Here is a 24,869-nt window from a genome sequence, read left to right as displayed (position 1 = left end):
CCCTTTCCTGACTGACTCTAAATACCAGCGGTAGCCCAAAACCAGCGTTAGGAGCCTCTAACGCTGGTTTTCACGGCTACCGCCAAACTCTAAATCTAGCTGTATAAGCATTGTCATTGACTCACCAAATGTGCTCCGCTAGCTCACACTATTACATTAATTTATATATTTTTAAACAAAGGATATAAAGAGGATTAAATAACTGTGATAGAATCATTAACATTACTGTTATTTATCTTTATTGGATGAATTTTAAAAACTGTTTCTTTGTGTACTTGAGTGTTTAAATTAAGTATTTAAAAAAAATGATATCCAGAGAACAAAAGTAGTAAAGAACTAGGCACATTATTGTTAATAGTCTTTATTGGATGATTTTACAAACTGTTTCTTTAAACAATAAAAAAATTGCAGCAGAATATGTATTGTGGTATTTGAGAAAAGTGTTTTCAACAAAGGATTTCCAAGGAACAAAAGTAGTAAAGAACCCTGCACATTATTGTTAATAGTCTTTATTGGATGATTTTACAAACTGTTTCTTTAAACAATAAAAAAAAATTGCAGCAGAATATGTATTCTGGTATTTGAGAAAAGTCTTTTCAACAAAGGATTTCCAGAGAACAAAAGTAGTAAAGAACTAGGCACATTATTGTTAATAATCTTTATTGGATGATTTTACAAACTGTTTCTTTAAACAATAAAAAAAATTGAAGCAGAATATGTATTTTAGTATTTAAATTAAGTCTTTTCAACAAAGGATTTCCAAGGAACAAAAGTAGTAAAGAACCCTGCGCATTATTGTTAATAGTCTTTATTGGATGATTTTATTCTTTAAACAATAAAAAAAACATTGCAGCACAATATGTATTGTGGTATTTAAATTAAGTATTTTCAACAAAGGATTTCCAAAGAATAAAAGTAGTAAAGAACCCTGCACATTATTGTTAATAGTCTTTATTGGATGATTTTACTGTTTCTTTAAACAATAAAAAAAAACATTGCAGCACAATATGTATTGTGGTATTTAAATTAAGTATTTTCAACAAAGGATTTCCAAAGAATAAAAGTAGTAAAGAACCCTGCACATTATTGTTAATAGTCTTTATTGGATGATTTTACTGTTTCTTTAAACAATAAAAAAAAACATTGCAGCACAATATGTATTTTAGTATTTAAATTAAGTCTTTTCAACAAAGGATTTCCAGAGAATAAAAGTAGTAAAGAACCCTGCACATTATTGTTAATAATCTTTATTGGATGATTTTACTGTTTCTTTAAACAATAAAAAAAAACATTGCAGCACAATATGTATTGTGGTATTTGAGAAGAGCAATAGGTATTCGAGCTGTGTAATGAAGACTAGAAGGGAGCAGGGAGCGTGTGACAAGCTGCATTACATCAGCAGAAGAAGCAGTGCCGATAGCAGGGTGGCGGGGGAGGAGATGTTTCTCATGCACGAGCATGGAGACTGAGCTTTCAAGACGGGATATTGAAATTTAAGAGATGGGAGGAGAATGGGAGTGGCTGCGGTGGGGGCGGAGTTCCGATTCTTGCCGAGAAGCCGAAGTCCCTAAATTCTACAGGGGAACCATTTATGATACAACAGCGGTGTTATGGCCAATCTTATGATAGACATCAGACAACATACGAACTACGTATCGATACAGTGCCACTGTACCAAAATGCATACTAGTTATGTTTAGTTGGTTGTTGTTTATTGGCTATCAATCATCTCGCTATAAGCACTACAGTAAAATGTCTCTTACAGTGTCAGCAGCCACTTTACTTGAGGCCATCTTTCAACTTCAAGAGGTATACCTTATGTGAGGCAGCGGTAGCGGCCATCTTACTTGAGGCAGTCTGCTTTTGCTTGTAATTAAAAACTTACGTCAACGCAACCTGTCGGCAAGCGAGTTACAAGTTTTTTACGACAATGACGTAACTGTGCCGCCGTTGCTATAGCGCCGTCGCAAGACTGTGGCCTAAGGAACTCAGTCAGAAGGAAGAGTCGGTAAGACCTGGGTGTACCTGCTGCACGAGGGCGGTTCAGGGAGGGGAGTGTAACTCATGAGGGCGGTGTATTAATACAGTATTAGTGCCTAGGTGTTAGAATGGATGTACTGCTATAGTAACAGAGTTTATTAGGAGCTATTGTAGTTTGTTACTAGATCATTTATTTATTACTGAAGAAACTACATTCTTATTATCATGACTGGTATGAGGCGCAATATTAGTATATGTGTATATGTAGCCTTACAGCAAAATAAGGGGGCGCTAATGATAATGGAGGTAATAATGTAAATCTATATACTCTATTAGACAATACAATTAGTAATACGACAAGGAAGTTGGTTTCTTATTCAAGCTGTTTCTTATTCGTGAAATTCTGTTTCTTATTCATGGCAGTTGGTTTCTTATTCATTTTTTTTTTTGTCAGACTGCTTTAAAAATTGACTTTAAAATAAAAACTATAGGTTTTATTTATATAATAATATGATTCATATAATGTAGTTACACAGAGGTGGAATCCCTTTATACAACAATTGAATATACAAACTTGAAAAAAGGGCATACGTTGGCACCAATACAAATATTACTATTATGAATAAGTAACAGATATTTTCAAAGGGTTAATAACCATTGGGCCACTGATTTCACTATGAATGTATACAGGGTAGATCCCCCTCCATGCCATGCAAATGTTTTTAGCCTGGCCCAATGGTATTTTTGGCACAGAAATTGATTCCAATCCTGGCATAGGTGACATAATTCTCATTTTTGAATAAGTAACAGATATTTTCAAAGGGTTAATAACCATTGGGCCACTGATTTCACTATGAATATATACAGGGTAGACCCCCCTCCATGCCATGCATTTGTTTTTAGCCTGGCCCAATGGTGTTTTGGGCACAGAAATTGTTGCCAACCCTGGCATAGGTGACATAATTCTCATTTTTGAATAAGTAACAGATATTTTCAAAGGGTTAATAACCATTGGGCCACTGATTTCACTATGAATATATACAGGGTAGACCCCCCTCCATGCCATGCATTTGTTTTTAGCCTGGCTCAATGGTGTTTTGGGCACATAAATTGTTGCCAACACTGGCATAGGTGACATAACTCTCATTTTTGAATAAGTAACAGATATTTTCAAAGGGTTAATAACCATTGGGCCACTGATTTCACTATGGATATATACAGGGTAGATCCCCCTCCATGCCATGCATTTGTTTTTAGCCTGGCCCATTGTTGTTTTGGCACAGAAATTGATGCAAACCCTGGCATAGGTGACATAATTCTCATTTTTGAATAAGTAACAGATATTTGCGAAGGGTTTATAACCATTGGGCCTCTGGTTTCACTATGAATATATACAGGGTATTTATTCATAGTGAAATCAGTGGCCCAATGGTTATTAACCCTTTGAAAATATCTGTTACTTATTAAAAAATGAGAATTAGAGTACCTATGCCAGTGTTGGCATAAATTTCTGTGCCCAAAACACCATTAAGCCAGGCTAAAAACAATTGCATGGCATGGAGGGGGATCTACCCTGTATATATTCATAGTAAAATAAGTGGCCCAATGGTCATTAACCCTTTGAAAATAAATATGATTTACTTATTCAAAAATGAAAATTGGAGCCCTATGCCAGTGTTGGCATCAATTGTTGTGCCCAAAACACAATTGGGCCAGGCTAAAATAATTGCATGTCATGAAGGGGGGGGGGGGGGTCTACCTTGTATATATTCATAGTGAAATCAGTGGCCCAATGGTTATTAACCCTTTGAAAAAATGTTACTTATTTAAAAATGGTAATTAAAGCACCAATGCCAATGTTGACATCAATTTATGTGCCCAAAACACTATTGGGCTAGGCTAAAAATAATTGCATGTCATGGAGGGAGATCTTCCCTGTATGTATTCATAGTGAAATCAGTGGCCCAATGGTTATTAACCCTTTAAAAATATCTGTTACTTATTCAAAATAGTAATACTGTATTTGTATTGGTGCCAACGTATGCCTTTTTTTCAAGTTTGTATATTCAATTGTTGTATAAAGGGATTCCACCTCTGTGTAACTACATTATATGAATCATATATAAATAAAACCTATAGTTTTTATTTTAAAGTCAATTTTTAAAGCAGTCTGACAAAAAAAAATGAATAAGAAACCAACTTCCATGAATAAGAAACAGAATTTCACGAATAAGAAACCAACTTCCTTGTCGTATTAGTAATTGTGTATTCAATACAAATAACTAAGATCCTCTCTAAATGAGAGAAAAGTTGCAAAGTCAAGGCAAAAAAAAAGTCCTTTTCCAAAGCCAAGTAGAATGCCCTGTGGTGGCTGCCTCCTCCTCGCCAACTGGTCCGGGTATAACTAAGAGGAATAAAAGAAAATAGAGGGGCACCCCTCTATTTTCTTTTATTCCTCGCAATATTAGTATAGATGTATTTAATATTTATTATAGTTTATTAGTATAGGTATATTTTCAAAGTGACACCTAGGGCATTTAAATTATTCAAAGAAAATAGTACAGACTCAACATTCCATATTTATAAAACAAAGCATGCAAAAAAGCATGAATAATTAATTGCAAAGGATTCTAAGTCTAACCCTAAAAAAATCTTTAAGTACTTCAATGGCAAAAAACTAAGAAAGGCAATACAGGTACATTCAAATGCGGGGAGGGTAGCATGATTAACAGTGACAGGGAGAAAGCTGAGGTACTAAACCAGTTTTTTTCTTCAGTATACACAAGCAGGGTTGCCACCTATTGCCCAGAAAATTCCTGGACCTTTATGTGGGCGTGGAGAGGGTGTGGCTTGGGGCGTGGCTTCTCACAGCCTCAAATTCATTACGATATATATATATATATATATATATATATATATATATATATATATATATATATATATATATATATATATATATATATATATATATATATATATATATATATATATATATATAAAATTTATATATATATATATATAAAATTTATACCAAAAATGTAATTGACCAACATATCTGCTACCCAGTTCTCTGTCTGTTTTATTTTACAGGAGTCAGGACTAGTACATACATACACTCTACAGCATGCAGTATAAAACATAGGTAAGAGATAAACGGTAAACACCGCTTATTCAACTGTCACGTGTTATACAAAAGGTGCAGTTTGTGTGATAGCAGCGTACATTATGTAAATGCCTTTAATCGGACACATACTTGCACAAGAATGACGTTAAATCTAAGCAAACAAAAAAAGTGCAACAACATTTTAACATCTTGGCAGAAAACAGAATATAGCATTTTAAAGTATATGTTATGAGATAGAACATATAAAAGTAGGGCCCTGATGTCTGTCACCCACATATATGATGCCCCTCAGCACAATTGATTTACCAGAACAAAACAACTCTAGCGCTCACGTTATAAAAATGCTTAACTTCCCGTTGAGGCAAACTGTATCCTCTCCCGCCAAAGGAAACTTCCGCGGGTGGTACCTCCCCAATCTTTAGCGATTGCCATGGAAATAGAACGTTCATTGGCCTGAGATTTGACAGTATACACTGTCTATGGGGACGCCATGTTGAATGTGGTATAGTCGTAGTACAACGTGAGTCTGGCAATGCAAAATACGACATGTTTTGCGTGGCGTAAATTCAGGGTCAAAAAAGGGACAGTAAATGTAGATTGTGCCCGCCCCCGGGCTAAGAGCTCCCCTGGCCAGCTATTTTTTTTAATCTGTGTTAACTGCTTGCTACCAGGGGAACTCTTAGCCCGGGGCATTTGAGGGTAGTTTCGGTACACGGGACATACAGTCCCAGACCGGGACTGTCCCGGTGATACCGGGGCGGGTGGCAACCCTATAGAGAAGAGAGGAACCATTGGATGATACTTTGGAACAAAATAGAACATGCCAGCCCTTACCATTAACTGGGTTATGTATAGAGGATATCAGGAACCAATTGGATAATATTAAGGTAAATAAAACTCCAGGCCAAGATGGAATACACCCAAGGGTGTTAGGGGAATTTAGCACTGTTATAAACAAACCACTACTTTTAATTTTTCAGGACTCATTATCCTCAGGCATAGTACCCAAGGATTGGCGTAAAGCTGATGTGGTGCCACTCTTCAAAAAGGAAAGTAGGGATGATCCAGGAAGCTATAGACTAGTTAGTCTGACATCAATAGTGGGGAAGATATTTGAAGGGATTATATTGATGAGCATATTCGTGTAAACAAGATTGTGAGTTCTAATCAGCATGGTTTTATGAGAAATTGATCATGTCAAACTAATCTAATTAGATTCTATGAGGAAGTAAGTAAAAATATAGATACAGGGGAATCTGTTGATGTGATATACTCAGATTTTGCAAAAGGCGTTTGATACAGTGCCACATGAGAGATTAATGCACAACATTAAGGGACTGGGAATAGCTGAAAATGTTAGCTCATGGATAAAAAACTGGATAAAAGATAGGGAGCAATGAGTAGTAGTAAATTAATCATACTCAGATTGGACAAAGGTAATCGGTGGAGGGATCAGTACTGGGCCCTTTTCTTTTTAATATTTTTATTAATGATTGGAGCAAGGATTAAATAGCGACATCTCTATTTTTGCAGATGATACTAAGTTAAGTAAGGACATTAGGTCAGAGCAGGATGAACTTTCGTTACAAAAGAACCTGCAAAAGTTAGAAGTATAGGCATGTAAATGGAAAATGAGATTTAATACGGGAAAATTAAAGGTTCTACATTTTGGAAGTAAAATTAAGCAGGTAGCGTATTATTTAAATGGGACAAGACTTAGCCAAACACAGGAGGAAAGGGATTTGGGTGTAGTAATAGATAACAAGCTAAAGATAGGTGCACAATGCAGGGCAGCAGCTTCAAAGGCTAATAAGATACTAGCATGTATTAAGAGGCATTGATTCAAGGGAGGAAAGCATAATTCTGTCGCTATATAAAGCCCTGGTAAGACCTCACCTTGAGTATGGAGTGCAGTTCTGGGGACCGATCGCAAAAAAAGATATTGCAGAACTAGAAAAAGTTCAGAGAAGGGCCACAAAGCTAATAAGAGGATTGGAGAATTTAAGCTATGAGGAGAGGCTAGCCAAACTGGGAATGTTTTCTTTAGAAAAAAGGCGCTTGAGAGGTGACATGATTACTTTATATAAATATATTCAAGGCCCATATATAGAGATGGCAGATGCTCTGTTTATTCCAAGAAAATTGTTTGTGACAAGAGGTCACAATTTAAGGTTGGAGGAAAGGAGATTTAATCTCCTGCAACGGAAATGTTTTTTTACTGTAAGAGCAATAAAATTGTGGAACTCATTACCAAAGGAGGTGGTGAATGCCAATACCCTAAATAAATTTAAAAATGGTTTGGATACATTTCGGTCTACAAATAAAATTCATAGATATGATTGCTAGTATTAAATGGGTCACCTTTTAGTGGGATTATTTAATCTTAACTGGAGCTTTTTGTAAGTATTTTAGATTTGTATAGGTTGAACTCAATGGACTTCGGTCTTTTTTTCAACCTCATCTACATTGTTTTTATGGTACACTATTAGTCACACTTTTAGTACAGGGTGACTTAAAAAAATTACAAATGAGAGAGTGTCATTTTTCCACTTTAATGACCCTTTAAAAAAGATGTACGCAAGGCAAACAACAAAAATGTTTACTCTATTGCTCATGCACTATACACAAAGTTACTTATGTTCTACAGAGAAGAGTAGGGGAGAGTTCAGCAAAACATGATTCAGATAGAGCATGCAAAATAAGGCAACTTTCTAATTTACTCCTATTATCAATTTTTCTTCATTCTCTTGGTGCTAAATTTATCCTCCAATGAGCAAGCTCTACCAAGGGTGCTGAACCAAAAATGCTCTGTCCCCTAAGCTTACATTACTGCTTTTTCAAATAAAGATACCAAGAGAACAACGGAAAATTGATAATAGGAGTCAATTAGAAAGCTGCTTAAAATTGCATGCTCTATCTGGAACGTGAAATAAAATAAGTTGGGTTTAATATCCCTTTAAGTCTTCAATCAGCATGTCTCTCATGCCTAATGCAGGTCTTCACCTCAGCAATATCACTCCCTGTCTGCTAGGACCCCATTCTTAAATACTCACCAACATGGAGATTACTTTTCAGCTTTTTATTGAGCTTTATATTGTAAAGTAAGTGTTTCTCCTTCACATAAATTATATTGGTGAAATTGCCTTTAAAACAATCCCTGAGGGACCCCGTTATACTGACAATACATCTTATAGAATCTCACCAGACCAGAGAGCTTTAGAGATTAGGGCCTCTAGTTACTCTTCCTTTTTTTTTCCACTCCTGCAGCTCTCAACTGTAGCCTTGTGGCAATCGAGAAAACTGAAGATGACTTTTGCCTGAGCAGTAGTTTGATGACACCTAGCTGCCACATTGTTAACAGCAGCAATTACGTCTTTCTTCAAAGCAAGGTAAGTCAGGGATGTTTTCTGGAGATCAGGCTGATATTTCTTGTTGTAATCTGTACATTTGTCAAGTCTTGCTTATTATATAATAATTATGATAAGACCCTATTAGGAAGAGTGCATTATTAGTGATACTGGGCATATTGTTGTATTCTTATAGTCAGTAGTGGGATGTGAACTATGTTTATTATTAAAACAGGCAAAGAGAGAGGTACGCTTGCTCACAGTGGAATTGCTGGAAATCATGAATTTATTTGAAGACCAAATAAGTACAGGTACAGGTATACAGGGTCACAGTTAGGAACGCCTGACGCGTTTCGCGCATGCGTACATGCGCTTCATCGGAGCGGGAATATTATTATTATACTTTATTTATGGAGCGCCAACATATTCCGCAGTGCTGTCCATGGGTACAATTCATTTAAATAAAACAATGATATAAGACTTGTAGGAGACAGGACAACATTTACAAACACATATAGGAGGAATTGAGGGCCCTATTCCCGTTGGAACTTACAATCTAGAAGGGTAGGAGGTTGAGAAACAGGAGGTGAGGACTGCAAGATTGAGAAAAATGTTAATGCAGAGTTAAATAAGGGAAATGTTAGGTAAGTGAAATTCATTTATTATTGAGTTAGGTGGTAGGCTTCTCTGAACAAAAAAGTCTTCAGGGAGCATTTAAAGGAAGAAAGATTAGGGCAAAGTCTGACAGCACGAGGGAGAGTGTTCCAGAGGGTAGGTGCTGTATGACTGAAGTCCTGCAGTCTAGCATGGGAAGAGGTGATAGTCGAAGATGCAAGGAGCAGGTTATTGTTGGATCTTAGTGGGCGGGCTGAAGTAACAGTTGTCCATCTCTTTTTTCTTAGTCTCTGGGGTAGAGGTGAAGCTTCCTTAGGAGGCTGCTTTTAGCAAACAGACATGTTATTTATTGTATCTTTAAGATAAGCTATTTCTTTCCATAAGAGAGAAAACTGCTTACAGACTGGGCAGCCTCTGAATCTCCAGAATACTGCACGCTCAAACAGGGCAAGGCATCCATTGCACTGAATCTGAGACATTTTTAAATAAATATGTAGATACTCTATTAAATGACTACAATATTTAACCTCCTCACTTACTAACTCTGAATAACTCCTGAAATAACTCTTGCACTTAATGCAATCCTTATTTAGATGAGCTGCTTATTGTAGTGAGATCCACTGAGCTAATGTTAGTGGAAGCCGTGATATGGGGCGGTAGCTTTCAGGAGCATTTGGGTCAAGGGAGGGTTTTTTTGAGTATGGGAGTGACTTTTGCGTGTTTGAAAGAAGATGGGAATGAACCGGTAGAGAGAGAGAGAGAGAGGTTGAAGATGTGAGTAAGAGCAGGAGTGAGGGTGGAAGACGGAGGGTATTAGATGGAAATGCATGGGGTCGAGCGGACAGGTAGTGAGGCGTGAGGAAGAAACTTCATTCTCAGTGGCTGGATGGAAGATGCAGAGGGTGACAGAGGGAGTAACTGGGCCTGTTGTTAGAAGTTTGCAGGTTGGTGTGATGTTGCTTCGGATAGTATGTGCTTTGTTTAAAAAGTAGTCTGCCAGGACTTTAGCACTAAAACAGACGGGGGGGGGAGCAGGTGGATAGAGGAGAGAGTTAAAGGTAGAGAAGATTCGTTTAGGGTTTAAGGAAAGAGTAGATATGAGAGAAGAGAAGTAGGTTTGCTTTATTATATCAAGTTGAAGCTTACATTACACAGTAGCAGAGCCTTGTTAAACAGGTACAATGAACAATACATAAAACTGTCTCGTTAAAGAGCGAATAATGGTGGGCAAAGTTCAAGGGAAGGTTAAATTACCTCTCACAGTTTGTAAATGGTAGTAGTGCTCTCCATTGATCATCAATCAGGACTCCAACCTGGGAGTCGCTCTGCGGTGTATATACAACTTGATACAAACATATAAACATTCAAACAAGTAATAAATTCCAAAACTTTTATACAGCCATGAAGGGTAAAAAGGTACTGTAGGTCCAGTAGTCAGTAATTCCATGTGCAGGTTATAGGAGAAGGGGGTATGAATATTGGTGAATGTAGATTCACAAAGAGGTCTAAGATGTTGTATGTGTCTCTAAACCGTTATTGCTTGGGGGGGAAGGGGAGGCCTCGTTGATTGAGCGGTTACGGCAGCGAAGGGCTGCAAGGAATGTAGATATTCATCCCAAATAAGGCGGATTGACAAGAAATCATCTGTTTTGAGTAGTGATACTGTTCTAGTCTATAGCAGTGGACACTATATAAAAGACAAAACAAAGGGGCGCCTCGTGTAGTATCATCAAATAAGCAAAATGGGTACTCACAAGGCTCTGGAGCACACCTATGTGCTTGTAGGGACAGGCTGCAGATTTTATCAGGTGTGACAGCTCACCCACAGAGGATATCGGTCATTAACTGTAGTAGAAAGATAAAATGCAGGAAAAGCACCAAATTGTGCAGATCACAAAGGATATGGTGTTTGACTTAGCACAAAGGAAGATTGGGTACTCACATGTTAGATGATCACACATATGTGCTAGTAGGAGCAAGCTGGCATATTATGGTAGGGTGTGTCAGCTCACCACCAAGGGACTTTTCCTTAGGATGCAATATCCAAAAGTGGCAGACTTCTGTGTGTTAGGTTCCACACCAAGCAGGTGCAGGCAGGTAAAATCACTCACAAGAGTATTTTTACAAATTAAAAAATACTATTTATTAAAAACAAATTAAAATACATGTACAAAGGAGTGAACTAGGGGCATACAGTCAAGCCCCCTGTAAATGCAACGCATTTCTCGGCTCATACGCCGTTTGTGTGTTTAACAGCAATAAGTGTCTCTTTGACTCAAGATGGTGTATTATGTGCAAGTCTGCCAATCCTGTATTACCACAACTGTATGGCAGTTGTGTGTTTTTGTTTTCAAGCTCATACCATATTTCAATTCCTGCATATCTAATTCTGATATATATGTTGTATTACATTCAGTATTAGTATGATTATGTTTAAATTGTATACAGCTGTAGCTGAGTAAAAAAGAGCAGACTTAAATCTGGGGATCCCATTACTTACTGTAGACATGTAGATCAGAGTTCGACAATTTTTTTAAAAATTTAGGAGACAGTAAAAATATTTAGGAACCACACATACTTTTAGGAGACCATTGTATATAGATATATGGAGAATAACCCAAAAAGTTAGGAGCCAGGGGTAAAATTCTAGGAGCCAATGGCTAGCAGACTCATGTGTTTGTCGAGCCATGATGTAGATACACTTTGATTACTACACAATTTATTTTTCAGATACATTCATTTACTCAAAACAATGGTTTGCTCATATGTTCTTACATTGACAGCAGTTCTCTGTCATTCAGAGTTAATGTATTTTTTTATTAAGAACTTTCTTTTGTTCTCTGTTAAACCTATATGTTGTATATACAAATCATTCCTGTTACACAACAGAGATATTGTTTTGATAGAGCAGCTGGATGCCAAATGGGGCACACAACGATTGGAGGAAGATGGATTCGTCATTGATATGCTAAATACAGTAGGATATGCGGGCGGAGGAATGGCGGTATGTTTACCATAATGCAATGATAAATATTTTAAAAAGGAAACGTCTTTGTAAAGTTTAATGTATTAAAGTGCCCCTGTTTTTAAGATTATTTTTACATACTGGGCAGTAATTCATTAAACTTTACAATCACTTTAAGCACTCATAATGGCCGCTGATATTCATTAATATTGCAGGGACTGTTCAATCAGTATTCTAGAAGATATTTCAGCAATCACAAGCATGGATTAATTGAAAATTTCTCTTAAGTATATGAACTCAATATTATAAGGGTCCTATACTCTATGACCCCTAGGGTGTTCCCTATAGATGGAGCCTCTGCGTCATACAGATATCCCTTCTTAGCCCAAAATTGATGGTGCAAAAATATCTGCACAATTTATAAAGAGTGGTATTGGTTTGTCATTTTTGGATTGAAACCTCAACTGTATGTGTTATATTTTTGTGTGATATTATATGACATTTTTAAGTTTAAAATATTATATCCATGGTATGCCTAGAGGTGGTGTGGCCTTGAACGTGTGAAAGATAAAAATACTATTACATATATCTTAACCCTCCCTGGCAGTAATACCTACTAGTGAGAATTCATTTCTATAACTTGGCCCATATCACTGGGTAATACCTACTTGGCTCCCTCCCATTTTTTTCCCTAGATCACTTGTTGTGCTGGACATTTCTAGGGGGGGTAGGAGGGGGTACTGTTTGGTAGTTATACAGGTAACTGGAGAGTGGGCAGTGATGTCCATGCCCCATCGGGGAGGGGTTCTCACTGGAAGGTATTACCCAGGGATATGGGACAAGATATAGAAATTACTATATTTTGGGTGAAAATTTCTAGTTTTTTGGAGTGGTTTAGGATATTACGGCAGCTTTAGCATGGCTACATTATTAATGGTATTAATAATAAAAAGTGTGTGTATGTATATATATATATATATATATACACACACACAGGGAGTGCAGAATTATTAGGCAAGTTGTATTTTTGAGGATTAATTTTATTATTGAACAACCATGTTCTCAATGAACCCAAAAAACTCATTAATATCAAAGCTGAATAGTTTTGGAAGTAGTTTTTAGTTTGTTTTTAGTTATAGCTATTTTAGGGGGATATCTGTGTGTGCAGGTGACTATTACTGTGCATAATTATTAGGCAACTTAACAAAAAACAAATATATACCCATTTCAATTATTTATTTTTACCAGTGAAACCAATATAACATCTCAACATTCACAAATATACATTTCTGACATTCAAAAACAAAACAAAAACAAATCAGTGACCAATATAGCCACCTTTCTTTGCAAGGACACTCAAAAGCCTGCCATCCATGGATTCTGTCAGTGTTTTCATCTGTTCACCATCAACATTGCGTGCAGCAGCAACCACAGCCTCCCAGACACTGTTCAGAGAGGTGTACTGTTTTCCCTCCTTGTAAATCTCACATTTGATGATGGACCACAGGTTCTCAATGGGGTTCAGATCAGGTGAACAAGGAGGCCATGTCATTAGATTTTCTTCTTTTATACCCTTTCTTGCCAGCCACGCTGTGGAGTACTTGGACGCGTGTGATGGAGCATTGTCCTGCATGAAAATCATGTTTTTCTTGAAGGATGCAGACTTATTCCTGTACCACTGTTTGAAGAAGGTGTCTTCCAGAAACTGGCAGTAGGACTGGGAGTTGAGCTTGACTCCATCCTCAACCCGAAAAGGCCCCACAAGCTCATCTTTGATGATACCAGCCCAAACCAGAACTCCACCTTGCTGGCGTCTGAGTCAGACTGGAGCTCTCTGCCCTTTACCAATCCAGCCACGGGCCCATCCATCTGGCCCATCAAGACTCACTCTCATTTCATCAGTCCATAAAACCTTAGAAAAATCAGTCTTGAGATATTTCTTGGCCCAGTCTTGACGTTTCAGCTTGTGTGTCTTGTTCAGTGGTGGTCGTCTTTCAGCCTTTCTTACCTTGGCCATGTCTCTGAGTATTGCACACCTTGTGCTTTTGGGCACTCCAGTGATGTTGCAGCTCTGAAATATGGCCAAACTGGTGGCAAGTGGCATCTTGGCAGCTGCACGCTTGACTTTTCTCAGTTCATGGGCAGTTATTTTGCGCCTTGGTTTTTCCACACGCTTCTTGCGACCCTGTTGACTATTTTGAATGAAACGCTTGATTGTTCGATGATCACGCTTCAGAAGCTTTGCAATTTTAAGAGTGCTGCATCCCTCTGCAAGATATCTCACTATTTTTGACTTTTCTGAGCCTGTCAAGTCCTTCTTTTGACCCATTTTGCCAAAGGAAAGGAAGTTGCCTAATAATTATGCACACCTGATATAGGGTGTTGATGTCATTAGACCACACCCCTTCTCATTACAGAGATGCACATCACCTAATATGCTTAATTGGTAGTAGGCTTTCAAGCCTATACAGCTTGGAGTAAGACAACATGCATAAAGAGGATGATGTGGTCAAAATACTCATTTGCCTAATTCTGCACTCCCTGTACATATACCTAAAGAGCCTTTTTTATATGTGGATAACCCCTTCTTTTTACAACAGAGTTTAGAAAATAAAACACATATAAACTATTTTTTACATTCTTACCCCAAAGCAGAACATGCTGTGATCTGAGATGTCATTGCAGAAAATGCAGCACGTCTGCAGAGAGAATTGGACACATGCAGGAACTATTGGCTCTTTTGCTTTGCAGCGCTGCTCTGTCCTAAAACAGCACTGTGCTCTGGCTGCACTGGATAAGTTTTCCTTAGCACAATGTATCCAGAACAAAGTGCTGTTTGAAGAGAACAGTCAAATATGGAGCAGGGCTGCAAAGCAGCAGTGCATTTATTGTTGACTGGCTCTCAGGGATTTTTTCACAAGATATTTAAAAACTTAACAAAATTTATTTTTTTGTCTGCAGCTTATTTGCAATGCAATTTTCAACTGCTGCACTATAATATAAAACTTAAAAAATTGCTTTATTCTCCAGTTAATCAACACATTGCAATTGAACTGGTGCTTTAGTGTAACTGCCTAATTTAACATTTTATTTCAAAATGATCTGCAGAAAATGTTCCACTAAAAGAATCTCATTGCAGAAAGTGAAAAAAAGTTCTACCACTGGGCATTCTTGTTTATTAAAAATTTAATAAAAATATACATTTTGAGACTTCCGGTGGGTGGCGTTCTAAGTTGCTATTCCTCAAGTTGTAAAGTGGTCACATCTTTTGCCATCCATACAACCCATGGCAATATTTGTGCTTGGGAACTCTTTAGGATCAAGGATTACCACCTCTTGGCCACCGAGAAGCAGTCTTTACTGATAGAAGCCGATTGGCGATGTGGGCGAGACCCAGTGTCGCTATGCTTTATATAGTTGTGCATAAGATGTGCGCTGTTTAATTATACTATTGAACGCTGAATCCTACTGATTGTGCTCTGTGGTATATAACCAATGATTAATAACACTGAAGCACGGGACAAAATTAATAATATCAGTATAAAGAATGACAATATTGTTAGAAGAATCGTTTCGTCGCTGCAAGCTGCTTTGATGCCATCTTTTAAAAAACTTGAAAAGACCACAAACCTTCTGAACATGCGGGACAAGCATGGCGCGCAGATGATGACACAGTAAGTGCACCAGTTGAAAGTTATGCTTCAAGCTCTGTGCCCTCAAGCCCAGACAGATCATGGCAGCCCTCAACGCCTACGTCAAACACGAAATCATACAACAAGGCTGTCCCTCAAGATAAGGAATCCATATCAGCTAACTCTGTTTTTTTTTTAAGCCTGCAGCATCAAAAGCATACCCTTCACTCAGTTGGCTTAGTGGTTAACCCGTTCTGCACAGGAGCGTTTTGCCAGAGCAGGTTTTGGCACTGCAGCATCGCAAGTCATTCTACAGATTCCAGTTCTAAAGTGTCCACAGACACATCGGAACAACATTCATCTTTTCTCGCTGGACTAGATAAAGTAAGAAAAGGCATGGACTGAATAGTTTATTTTTTAATCATGCTGTCCCAAAAGGATGTTGAACTTGAGTCTGTATTTGGTACCAGATAATTTCTTCTCTCTAGCAACCAGATTACCACAGACTATAATGATCTTTTGAACTGAACAAATGTATGTAAGCCATTTGCCAACTGAACTAAGGTTTCTAATGTCTATTCAGTACAGCTCATGCAATGCATCTCAGTTTGTAAATTTGGTTTACATTACATAATACTCAAAGCAATAGTTAAGTTATCATATTCTTTGATTTTATGACAATACTTGATATTTTCTTTTTTTTTTGGTGTCTAGTTTCTTTAATGTTTAATCCATGTTGCTTATATATAAGCATTGAACTATGTCATTATTCCGGTACTGGAGTACTATTAGAAGCACATCGCTTTGCATTATGTTCTAGCAGAGGGACAGGGGAGACGGGGGGAGACAGGGATATTTGTTCGGACAGGTCTGATTTGGGTATAGGGCTGGCACAGGAGACTAAAATGAGGTCTTTTCCAAATAAAAATGACTGGCATTCTGGGGCAAGCACTCTGGCATGCCACTCACATAATGTATTCTACATCAGGGTTAGAGATTTAAAAACACCAACTTTTTAAATTAATTTATAATAAACATATTGTACACAGGCAAACATGTTTTGAAGAGTCTATCAAATTGTCTAAATGTGACTTGCTTTCCTGGGGTTCTTTAACATTAGTTTATGTTCTTAACTACTTTCAGGACCAACTCTAGACTTTTAAAAAAAAAAATGGTACATATAAAACATGCACCATAAGAGGATTGCAGTTTCAGGAGACCTGCACCTCTCTGCGAGTCCCTTCATTGGCTCCCCATTCACAGCAGAATTATATTCAAAATTCTCACCCTTACATACAAAGCTCTCACCAACACAGCTCCCCTCTACCTATCCTCTCTAATAAACAAGTATACTCCAGCCCGCCCACTAAGATACAACAATGACTTGCTCCTTGCATCCGCGACTATTACACCTTCTCATGCTAGACTACAGGACTTCTGTCGTGCAGAACACTCTCCCTCGTGCTGTCAGGCTTTGCCCTAATCTTTCTTCCTTTAAATGCTCCCTGAAGACTTTTCTGTTCAGAGAAGCCTACCACCCAACTCAATAATAAATTAATTTCACTTACCTAACATTTCCCTTATCTAACTCTGCATTAACATCTTTCTCAATCTTGCAGTCCTCATCTCCTTTCTCAACGTCCTACCCTTCTAGATTGTAAGTTCCCACGGGAATAGGGCCCTCAATTCCTCCTGTCTCTTACAAGTTTTATATCATTGTTTTATTTAAATTAATTGTATCCATGGACAGCGCTGCGGAATATGTTGGCGCTTCATAAATAAAGTTAAATAATAATAATAATCATAACCACCACCTAGACCCTCTATGTTCAGGGAGTTGGTAAATAATGAAAGCGCACAGGTACTCAGGTGTTATCACTCCTCACAATCAAAATATAAATGAGTCAAAATATAAATGGACAAAATAGAAAATAACAAATTTCTTTTCAAAATATTTTTAAATGAGAATTAAAAGGGTTGAAAGCAAATGCATACAACTGCAGCGCTCAAATGCACACACTGAAAAGACACAATGGGAATATGAGACAATTACCACGTACGTCCATTCACAGGAGTTTGCACCCATATTTGTCTTGATATCTTAAGTAGCCTATATTTCTGTATATATCAATCATATTTCCTGGGGGACTACTATAATATTACTTTTATCAGACATATTTTTGGAAAGTGTAGTGTGTGTGTGTGTGTATATATGTATATGTGTGTGTGTGTGTGTGTGTGTGTGTATATATATATATATATATATATATATATATATATATATATATATATATATATATATATATATATATATATATATATATATATATATATATATATATATATATATATATATATATATATATATATATATATATATGTATGTGTAAACCAATCACAAAAATGTGAAAATAAATGTGATGGTGGATGTCAAAAAAGACAAGTATAATTAAGTTTTCAATAAGAGATCCAAAGATCTATAATATATTCAAATAGAAAGGATATGTCCAGTGAGTGATGTGATCAAATCCGATGGTCTTGGAAAAAAAAAAAAAGAGAACGATATATAGTGCAACTCAGTGATGTACCAAATGGTAAAGAGAATGTATCCTACTCGCATGAGATGGACTTATAATAAGCTCATTCACTGTGCACACCTGCTTTTATACTGGCAAACAGTCTCCCAAGGGCTTCAAGAAGAACAATTTATTAAAATATACATATAAAATGCAATAAAACATCCAATACACCAACATACATATGTGTGATCAGAGTCCTTTCTAGGAACAGTCAATATTAACTGTGAGTGATTTACCCCTAATGCGGATGGATGCGGGTACAGGGAAGCGTTCACACCGCTCTCGATCTATGCTTCCAATACCTGCAGGGTCTACACTCATTTTCTGATGCAGTTGGGTATAAATGGATGAGTCACTAGACTAATCTCCTTCGTGTTGTATACCTGAACATTTCTCAATAAAGTAAAAAATAAATCAAATATATATATACTTTTTTTTAGTTTTACACACTTTGTTGTTGAGTTCTCACAAGTCATTAGAGGACAGTGTCGGCATGGATGTACTGCTTGAAGCTGTGTGAGTATTGGTGCAAGGTTACAAAAGTCTTAATTTGAGAGAGTGTATTAATTGTTAGAGGATAGTATTTAGGGTGGCATTTTATTAGGGGCCAGTAGTAAGGTAATGTAAGAGAGCGTGCATAATTAAAAACTGTATTAGGCTTGGTATATTAATAAAGGATTATATTTTAGTATTAGTCACATTCTGCACACATTCTGGAACCTGTCTCTGCAAAAGGATTTGTTTAGAGTCCTTAATGTTGTTTGTTTTGTATCTGTAGAAAACTGGCACTTTAAAGGCACATTAAACACAAACTTGATATTATGTATAGTAAAATATTGCTGAACACATTTGTGCATACTGAAGTTATCCTGAGATTGTCTGTCTAGGATAATGCTACATTGTGTCTCACATTTTACATACAAGCAGCTTATGATTGGCCTCAGGAGACCAGCTACATTGAAACCACCAGGAGTTTTAGTGGGTGTATACCTGGACTTCTTGGCAGTATGAAAGCCCTGCAAATTTTGCTAACAATATTAGTTTTACATGTTAAGTTGTTTTTTTTTGTTTGTTTTTTCTGCATGCAGATTTTAATTTTAATTTCTCTTCCCAGTGTTTTCATGAAGAGCTCTCCAAAGGAGCATTGACCAGCCATGGAGAAGAGGCCACACTATGGGCCCTTTCAGGATAGACGACAGTCGAGACCAAAGCAACAGTTACAAAATACTGGAGTGGCACCAGAATCTGACTCCGGATATTCAGGTCAATAAAATGATCTCCCACTTGCATATTTATTTGCAATTAAAATACTTTTTTTTTATTGTCTTGCTATAAAATATCAGTCGTGTCTAAATGTTGTTTACGCAATTGTTTTTTAACCACTTAACGCCGTTGGATGTTCCATGTTATCCTAACAGCACTGGGCATTAATGCCGCTAGGACAGCATGGAAAGTCTTACCTTTTTTGGCGTCCTGCAATCTCCTTTTTTATTTAATGGGAAATGGGATTGGGGGGTGTAATCAGCATCGTAGGCAGTCTCCCATGATCTGATCTTGGTCTTGAAATCATGTGATTTACATCGGAACTTCGCTCTGTTTTTAAACTCTTGCCCCGGCATGAAGGGGTTAATAGCCAAACCACCACTTATCTTCTTTGGAAGAGCCAATCCGGACTTGAGTCTGCAGACAATAAGGCTAGCCACAGTCATAATGTTAGTTTAAGATGCATTGTTTTACTGTTATCTGCTAAAGCCTATTAGGATTTGAGCTGCATCTAGGCACTCTGCTGAATAGTATTGCCAGTCTGTTGATTCCAATTAGTGAGCCTTTTGTGATTGGATGCCATATGCAGCCTAGATTGTGATGTCATCAGTGGGTGGAGCTTGGCAGTCATCTCAAAGTGTCCAGAAACAATATTCATTCTAAAATAACTTTTTTACCGTTCATGCTGCATGATATAGAAAGGAGGCTATTTACAGCTTAATTTTTAAGACTTTAAGATGACCAAGGTATAGACTGTCCCTTTAAGTCAACTGTTTTCACTGGAGGGAGGTATGTAGTAATATGCATTTCATGGCTTTTGGCAATACCCATGCTATTACAGAGCTAAAAACCACTTAAAGGGATATTACAGCCAAAATGGGAAACCACGTGGATGCATTTTCGGTATTGAACAGAAGCATTTTTGTAATATACGTGCATTAGCAAAAATGCTTCTAATAAAAGCTATAGCTGTTTCAAAAGAGTATTTAAGTATGCACCGTGCACCAGCATTTTAAACACCGGACTTGCTCAGAGAGCCTAATGTGCTTGTACCATCTGGTAATGACTCAATTTGTTAATTGCTGGCATGATATAAGCCCCACTGATGATCTGAGCAGCTGCAATATTTAAAATGTAGGTGCAGTGAGAATATCTAGCTATGCTTCACATGCACGTGCAGAAACAAATGCTAACATTAAAACAGTGATAACTTTTACTAGATGCATTTTTGCCAATGCAAGTATATTGCAAATATGTTTCTATTCAAAGATGTAATTAATCTATGTGCATTTAAATTTTGACTGGAATGTCCCTTTAAGGACACACAACATACAGGGGGTACATCTTAATTGCTAAATCACTAAAGCTGTGTCAGTCAAAATGTTTAATATGGCAAGCAAGTCACTAATGGTGGGATTTGCCATGGACTAAATTGCATTAATACTTAGACTCTTGCTAAAGATAATGCCTTGAAATAAAATTGGGTTGTTATCACATTTTACTTCACAAGAAATGAGTTGCAATTAAATCATTTGATTTATTTGTATGCACTACTAAATTTAATGATTTGGATACCCATACAAATGCTTGTTATTTTCACACATTTACAAACATGGAGCGGATCTGACGTTCAGGCATTAGCCCTGAGCTAAAGAGAAACAGACAAAAATCTTCAATATTGTGGCTACAAACAGACTCCTACAAATTAGAGTAAAATTAAATGACAAGAGACGTACAAAATGAAAGTACAGCTAGTTGCGGTCAGTGAAAATAACTGCAGCACAGTGTGCGTGTTTATAAATGCATATTAAAAGTAATAGCTCTCTAGAATGACAAAAGGGCTCAGACGGTGTTTCTGACAAGTAATTTTGATTTTAGAAAACAACTTACAATTCTAAGTTTAAATAACTTTATATTCTCATTTCACACGACTGGTAAAAATCTTTCACCATCAAAGCAGAGAAAACTTATGTTTAATATATGTACTGTTCTACATTTAAAGGGACATAAAACCCAAAATTTAATATTCAGATCTTAAACAATTTTCTAGTTAATTTCTATTATCTAATTTGCTTCATTCTCTTGGTATCTTTTGTTAAAAAGCATTCCCAGGTAGGCGCAGGGGCAGCAATGAACTACTGGGCGCTGCCATGTACTACTGGGAGCTAACTGCTGATTGGTGGCTGCACATATGAGTTGTTGTTGACTAACCTGGTGTGTTCAGCTAGCTCCTAGTAATGCATTGCTGCTCATTCAACAAAGGATACCAAGAGAATGAAGCAAATTTGATAATATAAGTAAATGGGAAAGTTGTTTAAAATTCTTTCATCTATCTGACTTGTTTTCAAACCTGTCCTCAGGCCTCCCTAACAGGTCAAATATTGAGGATATCTGAACTGGAACACAGGTGAAATAATCAGGTGATTAATAAACATAGTTATTTTACCTCCTCTCATCCATGGTAATCCTGAAAACCTGGCCTGTTTGGGAGGCCTAAGGATAGGTTTGAAAACCAGTGATCTATCTGAATTGTGAAACAAAATGTCTGGTAATAAGCTTTAAAACCAAACTAAACTGCTTTAATTTAACATTTTCATCTAAAACAAAATATTTCTTCTGTTAAGTGTGATCAGTCCACGGGTCATCATTACTTCTGGGATATTACTCCTCCCCAACAGGAAGTGCAAGAGGATTCACCCAGCAGAGCTGCATATAGCTCCTCCCCTCTACGTCACTCCCAGTCATTCTCTTGCACCCAACGACTAGATAGGATGTGTGAGAGGACTATGGTGATTATACTTAGTTTTATATCTTCAATCAAGAGTTTGTTATTTTAAAATAGCACCGGAGTGTGTTATTACCTCTCTGGCAGAGTTTGAAGAAGAATCTACCAGAGTTTTGCTATGATTTTAGCCGGAGTAGTTAAGATCATATTGCTGTTTCTCGGCCATCTGAGGAGAGGTAAACTTCAGATCAGGGGACAGCGGGCAGATGAATCTGCATAGAGGTATGTAGCAGCTTTTATTTTCTGACAATGGAATTGATGAGAAAATCCTGCCATACCGATATAATGTCATGTATGTATACTTTACACTTCAGTATTCTGGGGAATGGTACTTCACTATAATTACACTGTAAGAAGTACATAAAGCTGTTTAATAACTAGAAATTATGTTTAACGTTTTTGCTGGAATGTAAAATCGTTTTCATTTGCTGAGGTACTGAGTGAATAAATGTTTGGGCATTATTTTTCCACTTGGCAGTTGCTTAATCTTTTTTCTGACAGTTTCTGTTCTCTCTCACTGCTGTGTGTGAGGGGGAGGTGCCGTTTTTTTTGGCGCTTTTGCTACGCATCAGAAATTTCAGTCAGCAGCTCATTGTATTTCCTGCATGATCCGGTTCATCTCTACAGAACTCAGGGGTCTTCAAAACTTATTTTGAGGGAGGTAATTTCTCTCAGCAGAGCTGTGAGAATTATAGTTAACTGAGATAAAAAACGTTTTTTCTGTAATTTTTTTCCTGCTTTCAGAATTAGTTATCTTTGCTAATGGGATTAAACCTTTGCTAAAGTTGTGTTGTTTACAAGGATTGAGGCTATAACTGTTTCAATTTATTAATTTTCAACTGTCATAGATCTTCTGTGCTTCTTAAAGGCACAGTACGTTTTTAATAATATTCTAATTGAATTGTATTCCAAGTTGCAAGTTTATTTGCTAGTGTGTTAAACATGTCTGATTCAGAGGAAGATACCTGTGTCATTTGTTGCAATGCCAAAGTGGAGCCCAATAGAAATTTATGTACTAACTGTATTGATGCTACTTTAAATAAAAGTCAATCTGTACAAATTGAACAAATTTCACCAAACAACGAGGGGAGAGTTATGCCGACTAACTCGCCTCACGTGTCAGTACCTGCATCTCCCGCTCGGGAGGTGCGTGATATTGTAGCGCCGAGTACATCTGGGCGGCCATTACAAATCACATTACAAGATATGGCTACTGTTATGACTGAAGTTTTGGCTAAATTACCAGAACTAAGAGGTAAGCGTGATCACTCTGGGGTGAGAACAGAGTGCGCTGTTAATATTAGGGCCATGTCAGACACTGCGTCACAGGTGGCAGAACATGAGGTCGGAGAACTTCATTCTGTGGGTGACGGTTCTGATCCAAACAGACTGGACTCAGATATTTCAAATTTTAAATTTAAGCTGGAAAACCTCCGTGTATTACTAGGGGAGGTGTTAGCGGCTCTGAATGATTGTAACACAGTTGCAATACCAGAGAAAATGTGTAGGTTGGATAAATATTTTGCGGTACCGACGAGTACTGAGGTTTTTCCTATACCTAAGAGACTTACTGAAATTGTTACTAAGGAGTGGGATAGACCCGGTGTGCCGTTCTCACCCCCTCCGATATTTAGAAAAATGTTTCCAATAGACGCCACCACACGGGACTTATGGCAAACGGTTCCTAAGGTGGAGGGAGCAGTTTCTACTTTAGCTAAGCGTACCACTATCCCGGTGGAGGATAGCTGTGCTTTTTCAGATCCAATGGATAAAAAATTAGAGGGTTACCTTAAGAAAATGTTTGTTCAACAAGGTTTTATATTGCAACCCCTTGCATGCATTGCGCCGATCACGGCTGCAGCGGCATTCTGGATTGAGTCTCTGGAAGAGAACATTAGTTCAGCTACTCTGGACGACATTACGGACAGGCTTAGAGTCCTTAAACTAGCTAATTCATTCATTTCGGAGGCCGTAGTACATTTAACTAAACTTACGGCGAAGAATTCAGGATTCGCCATTCAGGCACGCAGGGCGCTGTGACTAAAATCCTGGTCAGCTGATGTTACTTCTAAGTCTAAATTGCTTAATATACCTTTCAAAGGGCAGACCTTATTCGGGCCCGGGTTGAAAGAGATTATCGCTGACATTACAGGAGGTAAAGGCCATGCCCTGCCTCAGGACAAAGCCAAAGTTAAGGCTAGACAGTCTAATTTTCGTTCCTTTCGTAATTTCAAAGCAGGAGCAGCATCAACTTCCTCTGCACCAAAACAGGAAGGAGCTGTTGCTCGCTACAGACAAGGCTGGAAACCTAACCAGTCCTGGAACAAGGGCAAGCAGGCCAGGAAACCGGCTGCTGCCCCTAAAACAGCATGAATTGAGGGCCCCCGATCCGGGATCGGATCTAGTGGGGGGCAGACTTTCTCTCTTCGCCCAGGCTTGGGCAAGAGATGTCCAGGATCCCTGGGCACTAGAGATAATATCTCAGGGATACCTTCTGGACTTCAAATACTCTCCTCCAAGAGAGAGATTTCATCTGTCAAGGTTGTCAACAATCCAGACAAAGAAAGAGGTGTTTCTAC

At 37.6% G+C, this 24,869-nt stretch overlaps 1 protein-coding gene across 4 annotated transcripts in view; it reads left to right on the top strand.

Moving 5' to 3' along the window:
* The first annotated feature begins 1,486 nt into the window (after positions 1-1,486).
* CIPC (CLOCK interacting pacemaker) overlaps positions 1,487-24,869 on the top strand; it is a 73,585-nt gene continuing 50,202 nt past the window's right edge. The window contains exons 1-5 of one of the 4 annotated variants that reach the window (XM_053697382.1): positions 1,488-2,008; positions 5,071-5,122; positions 8,372-8,493; positions 11,973-12,070; positions 19,357-19,505. In XM_053697382.1, coding sequence (XP_053553357.1) covers positions 19,397-19,505 — 109 coding nt within the window. In that variant the 5' untranslated portion in view covers positions 1,488-2,008; positions 5,071-5,122; positions 8,372-8,493; positions 11,973-12,070; positions 19,357-19,396. Of the gene's footprint in view, positions 2,009-5,070; positions 5,123-8,371; positions 8,494-11,972; positions 12,071-19,356; positions 19,506-24,869 lie in introns of all 4 variants that reach the window. The other 3 variants (XM_053697383.1, XM_053697380.1, XM_053697381.1) reach the window with 3 other exon arrangements.

Source organism: Bombina bombina, chromosome 1 (assembly GCF_027579735.1).
Source record: "Bombina bombina isolate aBomBom1 chromosome 1, aBomBom1.pri, whole genome shotgun sequence".
Taxonomy (NCBI): Eukaryota; Metazoa; Chordata; class Amphibia; order Anura; family Bombinatoridae; genus Bombina; species Bombina bombina.
The sequence above is the reverse complement of the archived record's forward strand: the minus strand, read 5'-3'. Positions and strand labels throughout refer to the sequence as shown.